At 41.4% G+C, this 16,135-nt stretch overlaps 1 protein-coding gene across 2 annotated transcripts in view; it reads left to right on the forward strand.

Annotated features, from left to right (window-relative positions):
- Positions 1 to 16,135, forward strand: part of slit1b (slit homolog 1b (Drosophila)) — an 88,919-nt gene that overhangs the window by 41,859 nt on the left and 30,925 nt on the right. For both annotated transcript variants that reach the window (XM_074688516.1, XM_074688524.1), the window contains exons 7-23: positions 1,081 to 1,152; positions 1,261 to 1,332; positions 1,583 to 1,746; positions 1,835 to 1,982; positions 2,741 to 2,812; positions 7,238 to 7,309; positions 7,736 to 7,807; positions 9,700 to 9,843; positions 9,976 to 10,139; positions 10,590 to 10,613; positions 12,014 to 12,158; positions 12,554 to 12,628; positions 12,934 to 13,077; positions 15,300 to 15,443; positions 15,556 to 15,722; positions 15,800 to 15,938; positions 16,022 to 16,090. In XM_074688516.1, coding sequence (XP_074544617.1) covers positions 1,081 to 1,152; positions 1,261 to 1,332; positions 1,583 to 1,746; positions 1,835 to 1,982; positions 2,741 to 2,812; positions 7,238 to 7,309; positions 7,736 to 7,807; positions 9,700 to 9,843; positions 9,976 to 10,139; positions 10,590 to 10,613; positions 12,014 to 12,158; positions 12,554 to 12,628; positions 12,934 to 13,077; positions 15,300 to 15,443; positions 15,556 to 15,722; positions 15,800 to 15,938; positions 16,022 to 16,090 — 1,887 coding nt within the window. The remainder of the gene's footprint in view (positions 1 to 1,080; positions 1,153 to 1,260; positions 1,333 to 1,582; positions 1,747 to 1,834; positions 1,983 to 2,740; positions 2,813 to 7,237; positions 7,310 to 7,735; positions 7,808 to 9,699; positions 9,844 to 9,975; positions 10,140 to 10,589; positions 10,614 to 12,013; positions 12,159 to 12,553; positions 12,629 to 12,933; positions 13,078 to 15,299; positions 15,444 to 15,555; positions 15,723 to 15,799; positions 15,939 to 16,021; positions 16,091 to 16,135) is intronic.

A 16,135-nucleotide genomic window follows, 5' to 3' on the forward strand; every position in this document is an offset into this window, starting at 1 on the left:
AAAAAAGATCACAAAATTCTAAAAAAAAGATTTATTAAAACTACTCAAAATTTTTGAACAATTTTAAGTTTTCTAAAATTTACAACCCCCCCCCCCCCCCCCCCCCCCCCCCCCCAAAAAAAAAAAAACACATTTATTATTTAATAATAATTTTATTTACAAAAATAATGTAGTTTAAAAAATTTGCCAAGTTTTTCCCTAAAATTTTGGGAAATTTGCAAAAAAAAATCAGAAAAAAAGAATGTAAATAATTTGCCAAAATTTGCAGAAATTCATACCATTTTGCAACTTGCAAAAATTAAACAAAATTGCAAAATCTTTACAAAATTTGTTTTTTTTTTCAAAATTAAATTAAAAATAATGAAATTATTTGCAGAAAATTGAAAAAAAATCAATTTTTTTTAAAAAAAAAGTAAAATCTACTCAAAAAATTTTAAACAATTTAGAGTTTTAAAAATTAGCAAAAATTAAAAAAAGAAATGTTACTGTAATTTAATAATAATTTTATTTGCAAAAAAATAATAGTAGTTTCAAAAAATTTGCCGATTTTTTCCACAAAATTTCAGACATTGGCAAAATGTTTTTCCGAAAAAAAGAATTTAAATAATTTGCCAAAATTTGCAGAAATTTTTAGATTTTTGTTACTTGCAAAAATTAAAACCAATATTCAGTTTTCTCAAATTTGCAAAATCCAAAAAAGAAATGTTATTATTATTTAATAATTAATTTGTTGCTCAATTTGTTATTTTTGTTTGATTTTAAAATCAGTATTTTCTTCCAGATGAGTCTTTTTGTAGATGTAGTTATCTTCCCAGGGCTGTAAAACTTGAGGTTAGCCACAGGTGCATGGAAAGTTGGTGGGCTGTTGATGTTGTAGGAGGTGAAGTAGAGCGGTGGCAGGCTTTATTGACAGATGGGATGAAGATTTAGTTCAACTAAATGTTAACGCAGGATTTTATTTAGTGTCAGTGTCTTTAATCATTAATACCCCTTGTAAGAAAAATAAATATTCTTCAAAAACTCTTTATTTTGATAACAGTTTTTTAAAGCTACAGCTATGTCATGTTTCTGTGTTTGCAGCCAGCTGGATAAAAACCACATCAGCTGCATCGAGGAGGGGGCGTTCAGAGCTCTGCGCTCGCTGGAAGTTCTGTGAGTGTTTTGAAATCATTTTGAAAGTGTAAATGTGTCAGATAAAGTTTATTTGAGGTTTTTCTGTAACTGTTCATCACTGTGATACCTTAACGTCTCTCGCTCCAGCACGCTGAACAACAACAACATCAGCAGCATCCCCGTCTCCAGCTTCAACCACATGCCCAAGCTCCGCACCTTGTGAGTCCTGCACCTTAAAGCACTACATTACCCAGAGTTCCATGTTGTTAATTCCTGGAAACAGAACTTCAAACAAATCCTCCTTCATGTTATCTGGGTCATTTCCTTACTTCCTTTCCTTTGCTTCCTCTGTTACTGTTCACTTGTCCTTTCATTCACTTTCATTTACTCTCCTCTTTCCTTCATTTCATTTCTCCTTCTCTCCTTGGTCCACATCACCTTTCCTCATTCCCTTCCCTCCTCCCCTCAGTCGTCTCCACTCCAACTCTCTGCGCTGTGACTGTCACCTGGCCTGGCTGTCTCCGTGGTTGAGGCAGCGGGCGGCGTTGGGCCTCTACACTCAGTGCAGCTCTCCCCCGTCGCTCAGGGGCCTCAACCTCGCTGAGCTGAGGAAAAGCGACTTCGCCTGCTCGGGTACGGAAACACCAAGGTGACAAAAACAATCTCAGGTAGCCGTTCATGAGACGGAGCTGAAGCTGGATCGTTTCGTGTTGTGTTACAGGACACGGCGGGAGCGCCTTCGTCCAGCCGTGCAGCCTGGCGTCCGGCTCCTGTCCCCCCATGTGCTCCTGCAGCAACAACATCGTGGACTGTAGGGGGCGGGGCCTCACTGCTATCCCCGCCCACCTGCCTGAAGCCATGACTGAGATGTGAGTGTCCTGAACACAAGAAGTTGAACATGAAGAGTTTAAGGGTTGCATCCACCCTGTGATTAGGAGGGAACAAGCACTCGAACGCATCACGCTCTGTGTTTGTTCTACAGTGAGATCAGAATTCAAGAAACAGACTTTTACTTCTTCTCTGTCCAGGTCTTCAACTTTACAAGAAAGAATCGTAGCTCATTAAGAAATACGACATCCCGTCTGGTCTCAGACCATGTTGGAAACATGCGCCTCGAAGGACAGGAGAGCACACTTTTTAACTTTTCTAACCTTCTTTCCAGACTAAACTTTCCAGAAAGTTGTTTTAGTTTCACTTTGAATCAGAATCATGTTTAGATCGCTCACAGGAGACCGGGGTTTGGAATCAAAGTTGCATGACGACAAATGTTTGCAGAGTTTTAATGGAAACTTCAGACGCTCCCGATGATGGAAGGGAACCGAGCTGACAGCCGTGCTGTGTGTGTTGATCTACGGCAGGCAAATTATTAATGCCTGTCTGTCTCTGTCTGTCTCTGTCTGTCTGTCTGTCTCTGCCTGTCTGTCTGTCTGTCTGTCTCTGTCTGTCTCTGTCTGCCTGTCTGTCTGTCTGTCTCTGCCTGTCTGTCTCTGTCTGTCTCTGTCTGTCTCTGTCTGTCTGTCTGTCTCTGCCTGTCTGTCTGTCTCTGTCTGTCTGTCTGTCTGTCTGTCTCTGTCTGTCTCTGTCTGTCTGTCTGTCTGTCTCTGTCTGTCTGTCTGTCTGTCTGCAGACGTTTGGAGCAGAACGGCATCAAGTCAGTCCCACCAGGCGCCTTCACCTCTTACAAGAAGCTTCGTCGGATGTGAGTCCATCATCATCCTGTTTATTTACATCATGCTCTGTCCATGAATTCTGTTACTTTGTAGACTTGAGCTTCGTTCACAGAAAGTTTTTCCCCTTTCTTCAGTCACTCAGTACGTTTACATAGACACAGTGGTCCGACTACGGTAGAAGTCTGACACCTTTCCTTTCATAGGAGCCATTTTTCCTCAGCTCACCTGAATTAAAGTCATTCAGGAGCCACAAAATCTACTTTATCTTCACAGTAAAGACAAAAAACTGTATAAATTCTATGAATTGTAAAATGTAGTGAAATAAATTAACTGGAAGTTTTTGAATTTATGTAATTATATGTGATGTCTTAGTTTTTATTTGAGATAAATTTGCAAGCATTTAAAAAAATGAAATTTAAAAAAATTGGCAGGAAACTTTCAAACATTTTTAAATTATATATATATATATATATATATATATATATATATATATATATATATATATATATATATATATATATATATAACATATTTTAAATTGTAGTTATTTTGCAAAACATTTAAATAATTTTGACATTAAACATTAAATGCAAAAATGTCAAAAAATTAAAAAATTTGCTAAACCTTCAAAAATAACCTCACCTGGTGATTGGACAATCATTCTGCTCGTCACACTCATCACAGATCAGCGTGAGGATCTAGAAAAAGCTTCAGCATCTCAAAATATTTCTCTCTAGATCATATGAGTTTCTCAAGCCTCCTGAGAAAATGTCTCAGACTTTTGACGACCTGGGATCTTGGATTCTTACAATTTAGATTTCCTTTGTTCAAGTCACCTTTTTACTGGATACCACGCACTGAGATAAGGTATTTATTGATACATTTACGTAGCGCTGTTGTTTGAGACGTGACAACAAGCAAAGTTGTAATTTTTGTGAGGCGCGGGCTAAACGTAGCACTAGCAGCCCAATATATCCGTTGGCTAATTTGACAACAAACTCAGTTCGTACAGCAGTCTAGTAGCTGTCCGTCAAAGTCGCAATAAGGTCTTAAGACTTTTTGAAAGGTTTTTAAAAAAGTCTTAAAAAGGTTTCAAATTTAACCTCAGGATTTCTGCATATACCCTGTTTTTAAAAAATGTATGAATTTTAACCATTCGCAAAAGTCTAAAGAAAAAGAAAAACAAATTTATTGTTTTGGTCAGTTTTGGTCAAAAGGCTTCTAGGTAATGAATCCCTGCTCTAAAGGCTATCTCTGTTTTTTTATTGGAGCTCCCCCAGTGGAGAAAATACATAACTGCGTCACTTTTTTTTTCTTTTCTTTTTCTTTTTTTTTTTTTTTTGTTGATTTATAAGTAAGAGTGTTATTTCTCGTTACAGGAAAGCCAAATTCTTAAAAGTGTCTGACTTTCTTTTGGAAAGCTATGGAGTAGTGAGAGTGCCAAATTACAAAAATAAATCTATAAAAGAAGAAAACAAATTAATTAATTAATAAATAAATTATATAAGAATCTATAAAAGAATAAAAAATGAATTGATAAAGTATATCATAATCTATAAAATAATAATAAAAAAAATGAATTAATAAATTAATTATATAAGAATCCATAAAAGAAAAGGCTAATAAAAGTATTAATATAAAGACAAATCAAAAAATAATTAGAAAAGTGCTTAATAAAAAAATAAAAGATTCTTTTACAGATTCTTATAAAATTTATTCATTTATTTATTTATTCTTTTATAGATTTATTTGTGTAATTTGGCACTCTCACTACTCCATAGAAAGTGTCTTGATCTGTGATACTTCCAGGATTCATTTCACTCCAAACTAATCCAGGATGTCAAACCTCTTAGACATTATTATACTTTTTAGATTTTCAAGTTTCTTGGTATTTTCTTTCACACCTTAAGTTCTTCAGGCTCAAGAGATGTTGGTAAAAATGTTGCTTCTCTCACCTCAGAGGTCAAATCCACCCTGCAGGCTGCTGTAGGTGGTGTAAAAGTCTACGAAGCTGACGGCACATAACTGGGGAAAATGTGCTTTTTGTCCTCCAACTATCTGAGTCTCATGTCAGCCAATCAGATTAAAGTATTTCTGCCTCCAGAGGGGCAAACTCTGATCTGCCAACTGGATCCCTCTCCTCTCCCTCCGTCTCCTCCGCTCGGCGAGCTGTGGTTTTCCTGCTCCACGTAACAAACAGACCCAGAGGATTTTCAGCATGGAGGAGCGCTTGATTTATGTCAGACAGCAGCCAGATACAGCCCCCATCAGGGGCCGTTTAGGGGCCCTGCATGGTGAACCAAGCGCGTATCGTTGTGATCTGAGGATATGTTTTTAAAAAATGCAGATCAGACCACAATAATAGCTTCATGTGCTGTGTTTCAGCCCGTTTCCCTCCTCAGACACACACTCCCCCCGTCTTTGTCTCTCTGTGGTTCAGCTCTTCCTTTTCTCTTACATCATCTGCGAGACGCTCCTTGGCCTTGAGACGGGGGGTTGATTACATTACCAGGCTGGTTTAAGTGGTTTTGTGTTTAAATTTATTGTGACAGCAGAGCGACGGACATGTGGCAGCAGAACAGGGATTTTACAATCTGACATGTTGAGGTTTGGCCCCAGTCGGCTGAATCAGAGTAGTTAAAGTTGGCCGGGGGTGCAGCTCTGACTCTCACAGAGTCTGTCTGCTGACTAAAAGTCCAATAATGTCACCGAGCAGGGTTCTCCGCTTTATAAATGTCTCTGGTTTAAATCGATTTGATCTAGTGGTTAGAAAATGAACAATAAAACCTTTCATGTGTGCGTGACCCCGCAGAGGCACTTAAAAATGTTACATAAAGAGGGAGGAACATGACGTTCAGCTTTAATGAAACAGATTCTCATCGGTCGTTTCCTCAAAGGTCTTTACAGCACACACAGAGGGAAATAAAGCTTTCAAACAACCACATTAAACGTCATATCACCACTGAGGTAATGATTGTTTCTGCTGATCTGATCAGCTTTTTGAACTGGTGTGTGTGTGGTTCCTGGTGTTTTTGCAGCCAGCCTCTGGTGGACACTTGAGGAACTGCAGTTTTTATCACTTTGGCATAAGCTCCATATTTTTAGACTCATCCAAGTTAAGAAGACACTGAACTCAACTCCATCTTACAGTCTCTTCCCTGTTCATCATTCCTATAGACTGTGTAAGATATGGACTTTGGTTCAGTGACATCACCCATTTGCTTCAATAGTGGAGTTTTGAATCCTATGGAAAGCAGAGGCCACACTGATTAAGCCCCATTAGACCCTGTTTCATTTAGATTTGGATGAAGTGAGGAGGTGGGTCTTTCGCCTTTTTACAGATAGCCACATGGTACCTGCCTGTCAGTCAAGTCAGCCATGCCCTTATATGGGCAAAACTTGGGAATTTAATAACTTTAACCATGAGGAGCATCAAAACTTCACGGATAGAAAAAGGAGCTATTTAAATCCAAGCTGTTTTTGAATCAGGCTGTAAACATTTTTATTTCTGCTTTTTTTGAACTGGTGTGTGTGTGTGTTTCCTGGTGTTTCTGCAGCCAGCCTCTGGTGGACACTTGAGGAACTGCAGTTTTTATCCCCTCGGTGAAGGCCTCACATTATTAGACTGATCCAAGTTGAGCAGACAATCTGAACTCAACTCCATCTTACACTCTCTTTCCTGCATGTTGCTCCCATAGACTGTATAAACTTGGACCCAGGCTCTGTGACATCACCCATTTGCTTCTATAGTGCAGATTTGTATCCTATTGTAGGCATAGGCCACACAGAAAAGCTTGAATCTTAGTAAAGAGGTGGGTTTTTAGCCTCTTTACAGATAACCACATGGTACCCACCTGTCAGTCAAGTCAGCCATGCCCTTATATTGGCAAAACTTGATTTGATAACTTTAACCATAAGGAGCATTAAAACTTCAGCAATAGAATAAAAAATCTCTTTAGAACCAAGCTGTTTTTGAACCAGGCTGTTAACATTTTTATTTCTGCTTTTTTTGAACTGGTGTGTGTGTGGTTCCTGGTGTTTCTGCAGCCAGCCCCTGGTGGACATTTTAAGGAACTGCAGCTTCCAACAAATCTGCATTAGATTCACATTCTAAGACCAGAGGTTGCTGCTTGGTCACTCCCCACTTTTAAATCGGTTCCCCGCTCTACCCTTACCAAGTTATGTCACAAAAATCCTGAAAATGATTTTTTTTTAAAGTCAAAAACTAATGAAGCAGAGGAAAAGAACAAAAGAAGTAAAAAATGACACATTTGAAAATGAGTGAGCAGAAGCAAAGTTTGTAACTTGAACTGACTGCATGCAGATATTTAATTATCAGATTGGCCCAGGTTTGGATCCCTCTTCAACAGAATTGAAGGATTTAATCCGGAGAGGATGTTTCAGACTGCTCTGACTAATCTCTCCACGTGTGTGTGTTTATGTTTCATTTCCAGAGACCTGAGCAACAACCAGATATCTGAGATCGCTCCTGATGCTTTCACCGGACTCCGAGCGCTCAACTCGCTGTGAGTAACACACCAACAGTGTCTCAGTGTGTGTGAGCAGTGTTAGGAGAGTGCCTCTACCAGTGTGTGTTTACATATGTCAGTATTAAGCCTCCATATGTCTGCACCGAGTGGGTTTTTCTCCCTCTGCTCGTCTGAATTATTCAGGAGTGGGGCCTGCTTCAGATACAGACTCAGACCTGCATGTGTTTGTCTGCACGCTGCTCATGTTGTGTTTATATGTTGTAACACATGCTCCTCTGTAGCTGCTGCCTTAGAGCTGTGATATTTTAAACGACCACCAGGGGGCTGCTCCTCTGGTGTCAAACACACCTCACTGATGGAGTTGTAAGCTAGCAGCTTCTGCTTCTCGTGTGAACCTGGTTGTTTTGGCTCCACTTTTACAAGCTGAAATGAAGTGTTGACGCGGATCATCTGTGTGTGCAGGGTTCTGTACGGGAATAAGATCACGGAGCTGCCCAGCGGCGTGTTCGACGGCCTGGCTTCTCTGGAGCTGCTGTGAGTCTGTTTGACACAGGGAGCTGGATAAGGCTCAGTATTTAACTTGTGTAGGAGAATCCTGATGTTTGAAACTGTTGCTGTTTTTTATTTTATTCATATATGTTTTTTTTTTTTTCACTTTTTGTCCTTTTTCAAAAAAAAAAAGTTTCTTTTTTTTATAAACTTCTTAAATCTTTACCTACTTGGTTGAATTTTTTTTTTTTAAATCTGCCATTTGAGCAAGAGAAAAGTTTCTTGTATTAAGACATTATTCTAGTATGGAGGAAATTTCTCTTGTTCCATTGGCACATTTTTTTTACTGGTTACGTTATCTCAGACCTCATTTTTGTCTTTAAACTTGAAATTAGGGCTGCAACCAACGATTATTTTTGTAATCGGTTATTCCGACAATTATATTTATGATTAATCGATTAATCTGGAAAAAAAGGATGAGAATGCATAATAGTAAAATTTGATGACTATTGTTTGCTTAGTGATTCATACAAAGAAACAACTTATTTGAACATAATTAAACTGACCAGATGCTACATTTATGGAGTATAACAAATGACAGTTAAAGGTCCCATATTCTGCTCCTTTCCTGCAGTTTAATCTGGATCATTGATGTCTTCATGAAATGGTAGTAACATGTTTTGGTCCAAAAAGCCAATAAATCAAGCACAGCAGCATTGTTTCCAGGCTCTCATAGCCCCTCTGTTCAGAACGCTCTGATTTAGTGGGCGTGGCCTTCATATGTAAATGAGCCACCGCTGATACCGCCCCGCTCTTCCACGTCACTGAGAGTGGTGCCACGAGCTCCGAGTGCACAATGTTTAGAAAACTGAGAAGCTCGTTTACCGTAACATTACAGGCTAAAACAACAGGCTAACTGCAGCTAAAGTTAGCATCCTGAAGCTAACACAGAGACAGGGGGGACAATGAGGAAAAGCTCTTCCATCTGCTCCACAGCACACAGCATTTAAAATACTCACATTTCCAGGGTCCCAGGTTTGTTGGAGGATGGTTGGTAATGCGCCTGGATTCAGGACCAGTCTATTGGCTAGCCCTCTGTTGGACTGTCCAAAGTTGGAAAAGCAGTCGGCCGTGAAGTGACTAGCACACACATGCTCAGTTTTACTGAGTGTAGCTGGAACATTTCCTGATAAATGAACTCTAGACACTTAGTCTGTCTTCTTCTGAGATGGGAAGCTTGAGCATGGAACTATGTGGCTGTTTACAGCCAAAAACAGAGCAGTGATGGCTCTTCAACTTTGGCATTAGGGGAGTGGGCAGGGAAGGGGTCCGGGGGTATCTGCTCCAGTGGATCAATCAGGTCAGACTTGCTCCTGATTGGTCAAAGAAGGGAATCGCTGACGTCGGCAAATCCCCAAAATCCAAACAGCTCGTTTTAGGTCAGGATTTTTGCTTCATATGGGACCTTTAAAGAATCAACAGTTTGGGCAAAATAACAGAAAATATATTGTTATGTGATCAGATGAAGAACTTAGTGGACCAAAAAGGTAAATAAATAAAAATGTGTCCTCAATCTTTTCACCTGCAGGTCAAACAGTTCACCCCCTCTGCCCTACCACTATCTGTAGCAGCTAACGCTAATGCTAACGTTGGTTTAATGAACTCCTCGTACAATGTAACGTAAACTAATACAGTAATAATGCAGCACAGGGCATCGATTATGGAAAAAAGTCGTTAAACTTTTACCAATCGATTTTTATTGGTTTTATTGATTTGTCGTTGCAACCTTAGTTGAAATCAGACATTTTTCTGGACTGGTCTGGTGAATGTGGCTCATACTGAGTATGATAAGACAGTTTTTACTGAAAAGAAGACAAAAACACTTGATGAGATTTTGTGTTTTTGCAGTGTGACGTGATGTTAATTTGTGTCGTCAGGTTGCTGAACGCCAACAAGATCCACTGCATCAGAGCGTCCGTCTTCAAGGATCTGGAGAACCTGGCTCTGCTGTCGCTTTATGACAACAAGATCCAGAGTCTGGCTAAAGGCACCTTCAGCTCTCTGCACAGCATCCAGACCCTGTAGGAAAACACACCCACACACACACACACACACTCACACACACATGCTGCTATTTTAAGCTTTCTTCTGCTCCGTTCCACTCCATCCAGTCTGATCTGACTGATGCACTGCCCCCTGTGATTTCCCATCAGCCACCTGGCCCAGAACCCGTTCGTGTGTGACTGTAATGTGAAGTGGCTGGCCGACTTCCTGCGCTCCAACCCCATCGAGACCAGCGGGGCTCGCTGCGCCAGCCCGCGCCGCCTCGCCAACAAACGCATCGCGCAGATCAAGAGCAACAAGTTCCGCTGCTCCGGTCAGTGCCCGAGTGTGTGTGTGTGCGTGTGTGTGTGTGTGCGTGTGTGTGTGTGTGTGTGTGTGTGTGTGTGTGTGTGTGTGTGTGTGTGTGAGAGAAGCTGTCAGCTGCGGTTACGTATGTGACATGCTGAACTGCAGCGCCCCTCTGGAGAAACATACAAACTTTATGAGGAAGGAATGATGTCATAACCCTCCAGAAGCCTCTGTCAAAATTACCGTAAATATTATAATAGATATATTTCTATGCACCATCAGTCACCTCTTTCTCAGTTATCTCAGGTTTCAGACAGCAAGCAGGAACAAAGCAACATCTTAAGAGTCCAAACACAAGCCTTTAACTTTTTCTACGGTGGCCCTGAAGGGCAAAACACAAAAGTGATGTTTGATCTTTGTAAGCTTTCACTTCTGATGACTGACATTCTGCTGTTTCTCTTTTTTTCTGTCACAGCCAAGGAGCAGTACCACATCCCCGGTGAGTTGACCACGTGTGTGTTTGTTCTGTTCTCGGTTTTCTACGAGGGCGAGATGGCGAAGACGCTCTCACATAAAAACAGGATTGGGCAACAGAAGCAGCGTTTAGCTCCATTCATTCAGACGAGTTCTTGTTATTTAAACACTAAATTAAAGCTGTGAGCAGCATGAAAACATCTGGTTGTTCTGTAGTCAGCTGTCAGAAATGATACCACACCATGGAAATGACTTCTGTCCATTTCTGAGCGTCGCAGAGCTGCAGGTGTTTTGGAGTTCATAACAACCATGCTAACTGGTGACTCTCAGCAGAACTTGTCAGTCGTGGTCTCCTCACCAGTTAACAGGGTCACACTTTACGCTGAAACACCAGGGACGTCTACAGCTGTGTTATTAAACAGATCTTCTTTATCCACAACTACAAACATTAACTGCAACACCCATCATAACCTAGCGACTAACCCACAATGCATTGTGTCATTGAGCAGGTGCGTTTGAAAAGCTAACATTAGCAGTCCTACACAGGTGAAAATATACTTGTGAGACTGTGATATTTGCATGCTTGTTCTGACATGCACTGTGAACCTGGACCACAATAATGCTGCGGTAATAACATAGTGAGGAACTGACGGTAGAGGCCATCTTTAGACTACACTTTCAGCATGATGGATAAAACAGACAGAGAAAAGTGAAGGAGCAGGATGGAGCCCTGTTATAGAAATAGTTTATTGGTGAAGTCTGCCTATATTTCCACGTATAAACTCTACATATTACAGTACCGCTTTGACTCACCACACTGAGGCGTCCTGAGATGATCTGTGTCCAGGTGGATTTTCTTCCTCCTGAGCTGCAGAACCATCCGGGTCTGACTCGGGGTCCAATACAAAAGGACGAATCCTACACTCTGCCATTTTATTAGTGCTATCAATGCCTTACGGTGAAGTTTTGGCAAACAGCAAACTCGCTCGGTCTGCTCCATTCAGTATGGCGATTTTGTAAATACTGCCATGCTGCAAAAACCGCCCCCTGGCTCTACCCCCTCCGCCCCTCTGATAGAACTGACCAATCAGAGCACAAAGGGCTGTGACGTTGCGAGGTTACTGGAGGTCATTCTCCAAACGGAGCGTTTCAACGAGATCTTCAGAATGGCCTAAAATGAGGATATTGGGAACGCTATTGTGGGGCAATGAAGGAACTAAATGACTTGTACTGAGGGCAGAAATGCTTTACAGGCATCCTAGTCTGGCATAGTGAAAAGGAGAAACAAGCATGATATGTCCCCTTTAAGAAAAAACACACTACTAGCAAAAAGAAACTAAAGGAGTAGATTTTCTTACACTGTTGGGAGATGTGTTCAGTTTTTAATATCTGTGTGTGTGTGTGTGTGTGTGTGTGTGTGTGCAGGCACAGAGGACCGGCGTCTAAGCTACGAGTGTAACAGTAAACCTGTGTGTCCCGCTAAATGTCGCTGCGAGGCCAACGTGGTCGACTGCTCCAACCTCCGCCTCACCAAGTTCCCTGAACACCTGCCGTCCTCCACCGAGGAGCTGTGAGGAACACACACACACACACACACACACACACACACACACACACACACACACACACACACTCTTCTATTCCTGTATCAATCGATGACATTGACTCCTCTGATATTTATCCCTCTGGTACGCACGGTGTGTTTGCTATTTTCAGGATGCTTTTATTCAGAGTGTGTTTCAGTGTCTGAGCTCCCCGTGGACTCCCCACACACACACACACACACACACATGCAGGGACACATGGACACACACATGCTGTACAAAAGCACTTTAGAGAAATCCACGCTGACGTGTCTTTGGACGCATCTTGCATGGATGCACACACACACACACACACACATTCCAAACTAACGATGTGTTTTTGCTCCGTCCTCCTCATGGCCGCTCTCTGTGACCGTCCCAGGCGCCTCAACAACAACGACCTCTCCGTGCTGGAGGCCACCGGAGCCTTCAAGGGCCTGACGCAGCTCAAGAAAATGTAGGTCACTCTGAGGGACTCGGACAATGACGTCCAGACACAGATCAAACCGGCTCATTGTTGTTCTTCATAATGACCACGACGTGAGGCCAAGTTTACAGTTAGAGCTGGAAAACAACCAATGAAAACCAGTGAGACTTCTCTGACTGACTGCATCTGTTCTGACTGTTCTAACTGGTTTAGTGTCTGATCTTAGCGATGCTTCGTTTCCTTTTGCTTTCAGCTAAAAACAAAGTGTTTTAACCGTGTTGTTGATTTTGTTCATTCGTGTTTGTAGTTTAAGATTTAAATCCTTCTTCTTTCAGTAACCTGAGCAACAACAAGATCTCTGAGATTGAGGATGGAGCGTTTGAGGGAGCGTCGGCGGCGATGGAGCTCCACCTGACGGCCAATCACCTGGAGTCTGTGAGAGGAAGCATGTTCAGAGGCATGGAGGGGCTCCGCATGCTGTGAGTTCATCTCCCCTAGTTACGGACCTGTACCCTTCCACTTTCTGGTTCCCCCCCTGTTAGAGTGCTAGACCAAACTGATCCAGCCCCAGAAGGTGGCGATAGAAACACTGAAGTCCTTTGATTGGTGGAAAGAATTGTCACTTCCTGTGCGACAGCGGCTGCAAAGGGCCACATGCCGATCACAGAGAAAACAAAAAATCGCTGGATGTCTTTATCGTTGCTCGTTGTTTACTGTGTCGCGTTTTTCTTCTTCATTCATTTATTAGCGGGGTACACCCTGTCGCACTGCTACGTAGCTGATGTGGCTATCAGCATCCGGCTTACACAGCGTCTACCATGAAGGGCACAGTTAGCTGTGGAAACGCAACCAGGATCAGGCTTTACTGATCTGACCTGTACCAAACCGTACTGGACCACTTGGTGGAAACAGCGCTCAGTACTCCTGCTTTCTGATAAACACTGCACGGAGCGGTTCAGTCAGGTCAAACAGCTTTAAGTGAGCTACGGTGTTGGAAAACAGTTTTGAGACACCCCATGCATTAGTGAAATATTGCATTAAAAATCACTCTTCAGTTTTCAAGTGCAATGTCTTTTCAGACAGTAACAGTCAATACTAATCAACCCTAAAAAAAGCTGTTAGAATATTTCATGTCCATTGGTTCCATAAAAATACGCCACAAATTTTGGGTATTGGGTTATTAATTTTTTTTTTCAATAAATTTATTTTTATTTTGATTGATCTATTTTAATTTTGATGTATTTATTTTAATTTATTTATTTTCATCTAATTCTATTTATTTTTATTTTAACTTATCTAGTTTTATTTCAATTTATTTATTTTAGTTTATTCATTTAATTTCAATTTTTTGTTTTTATTTTTATTGAACTATTTTTAACTTTTGATGTATTTATTTTGGTTTATTCATTTTCATTTAAATTTATTTGTTTTTAATTTTATAAATCTATTTCTTATTTTTATCTTTTTTTATTTTAGCTTATTCATTTTCATATAAAGTTATTTATTTTATTTTTATCCATCTATTTCTTATTCTTAATTTTTTATCTTAGTTCATAAATTTTTATTTTAATTTATTTATTTTTATTTTATCTAATTTTTTTTCATATATATATATATATATATATATATATATATATATATATATATATATATATATATATATATATATATATTTTTTTTTTTTTTTTTTTTTTAATCCAAAGACATGACTGCTACAAGACATTTCCTTGATCATTGCACACTACCCCTTGCATCTCTAACTCTCCCTATTTTTCCATTGTTAAAAGAAAAAAAAATTATAATAGAACATTAAAAAATTGATAAATAAAAAACAAAAAGACAGGGCCAGAAATTAAATTCATGAACATATCTAAAAATCCAGCGACAAAAAAAAAAAAACTATAGATAATACATTACTGTACTGATGCAGGTCTGTCCTCCGTGTTAATATCGAGTCAGCATGTTTGAAAGTTCATCAGAGACAAAAATGACCAAAACAAGGAACCGAACACAGGAAACACACCTGAAGATACAGATTCTCAGACAGGAAGTGAAGACGCAGTGCTTCAACGGTTGGATCCACTCTGCAGAAACACAGACCAACCAACAGCTTGGCCCACTTCAGATCATGGCTTAAGATCCTATGAGGCTGTCAGGGAGCCCCTGATCCAGCCTGCTGCTGGTCTGAGGGGACCCAGAAGACCAGGCCAAGCTTTATCTCCAGCAGATTCAGGACCTACTGTGAGCATGGTGGAGGCAGGATCAGGGTTTGGGGACACATGAGAGCTTCTGCTCGGACTGAACCATCCCCCAAACCCACATGCTTCCTTCTGCACATGCTCTGTCCTGTCCAGGTCAAACCGAATGTTTCAACAAGGAAGCTCCCCTCGCCACACATCCAGGACCAGGAGAATGTGAAAATCTGTGGTAAACCAAAGAATTTAGAAGAATTTAGAAGAATTAAAGCAAAATGAATGGGTAATGAATCCCATCGCTGACACCTTTCAGTGGTACGATGGCTCCCCCAGTGGTGAAAATGAGTTACTGCAACACTGTTTTATTTTTTTTTCTCCTGTCAAGATGTCTGGGATGTTACGGAAATAATATGTGTATGTGTGTGTGTGTGTGTGTGTGTGTGTGTGTGTGTGTGTGTGTGTGTGTGTGTGTGTGTGTGTGTGTGTGTGTGTGTGTGTGTGTGTAGGATGCTGAGGAACAACAAGATCAGCTGTATCCATAACGGCAGCTTCACCGGTCTCACCAACGTCCGGCTGCTCTCGCTCTACGACAACCAGCTGAGCACCATCCTGCCGGGCGCCTTCGACACACTGCCCAACCTGTCCACGCTGTGAGTCACACACACACACACACACACACACACACACACACACACACACACACACACACACACACACACTGATAGATTCCTCACCTCTTTCTTGTCTTTTCTCCTCCATCAGGAATCTTCTAGCCAACCCTTTTAACTGTGACTGCCGGCTCTCCTGGTTCGGGGCGTGGCTTAGAAGCCGACGAATCGTGACGGGGAATCCTCGCTGTCAGGGCCCCGCCTTCCTCAGAGAGATCCCGCTTCAGGATGTGGCTGTGCCCGACTTCCGCTGTGAAGACGGTACGATACGCACGCTAAAACTCAAACACTCGTTCACGGCGATAGAAAGTCCTCACCTCTGTCTCGTCTTTGTGCAGGATCAGTTCTGGAGGACAGCAGCTGTGCTCCGGGGCCGCAGTGTCCCAGTCAGTGCGCCTGCATGGACACGGTGGTCCGCTGCAGCAACAAACACCTGCAGGCGCTGCCCAGAGGACTGCCCCGCAACGTCACCGAGCTGTGAGTCAGAGTCTGAGCCGCCTTCAGTCCTTCCTCTTCCTGAGGACGGCGCTCAGTAATCAGTCGCTCTCGTTTTCCTGCAGGTACCTGGACGGAAACCAGTTCACCAGCGTTCCTAAGGAGTTAGCCACCTTCAAATTCCTGCAGCTGGTGTAAGAGACACTCCACGCCACGCCACTCCACGCTCCAGAGACACT

This window comes from Halichoeres trimaculatus, unplaced genomic scaffold (assembly GCF_033239565.1).
Source record: "Halichoeres trimaculatus isolate MK-OKI-2021-1 unplaced genomic scaffold, fHalTri1.1 fHalTri1_scaffold_2, whole genome shotgun sequence".
NCBI lineage: Eukaryota > Metazoa > Chordata > Actinopteri > Labriformes > Labridae > Halichoeres > Halichoeres trimaculatus.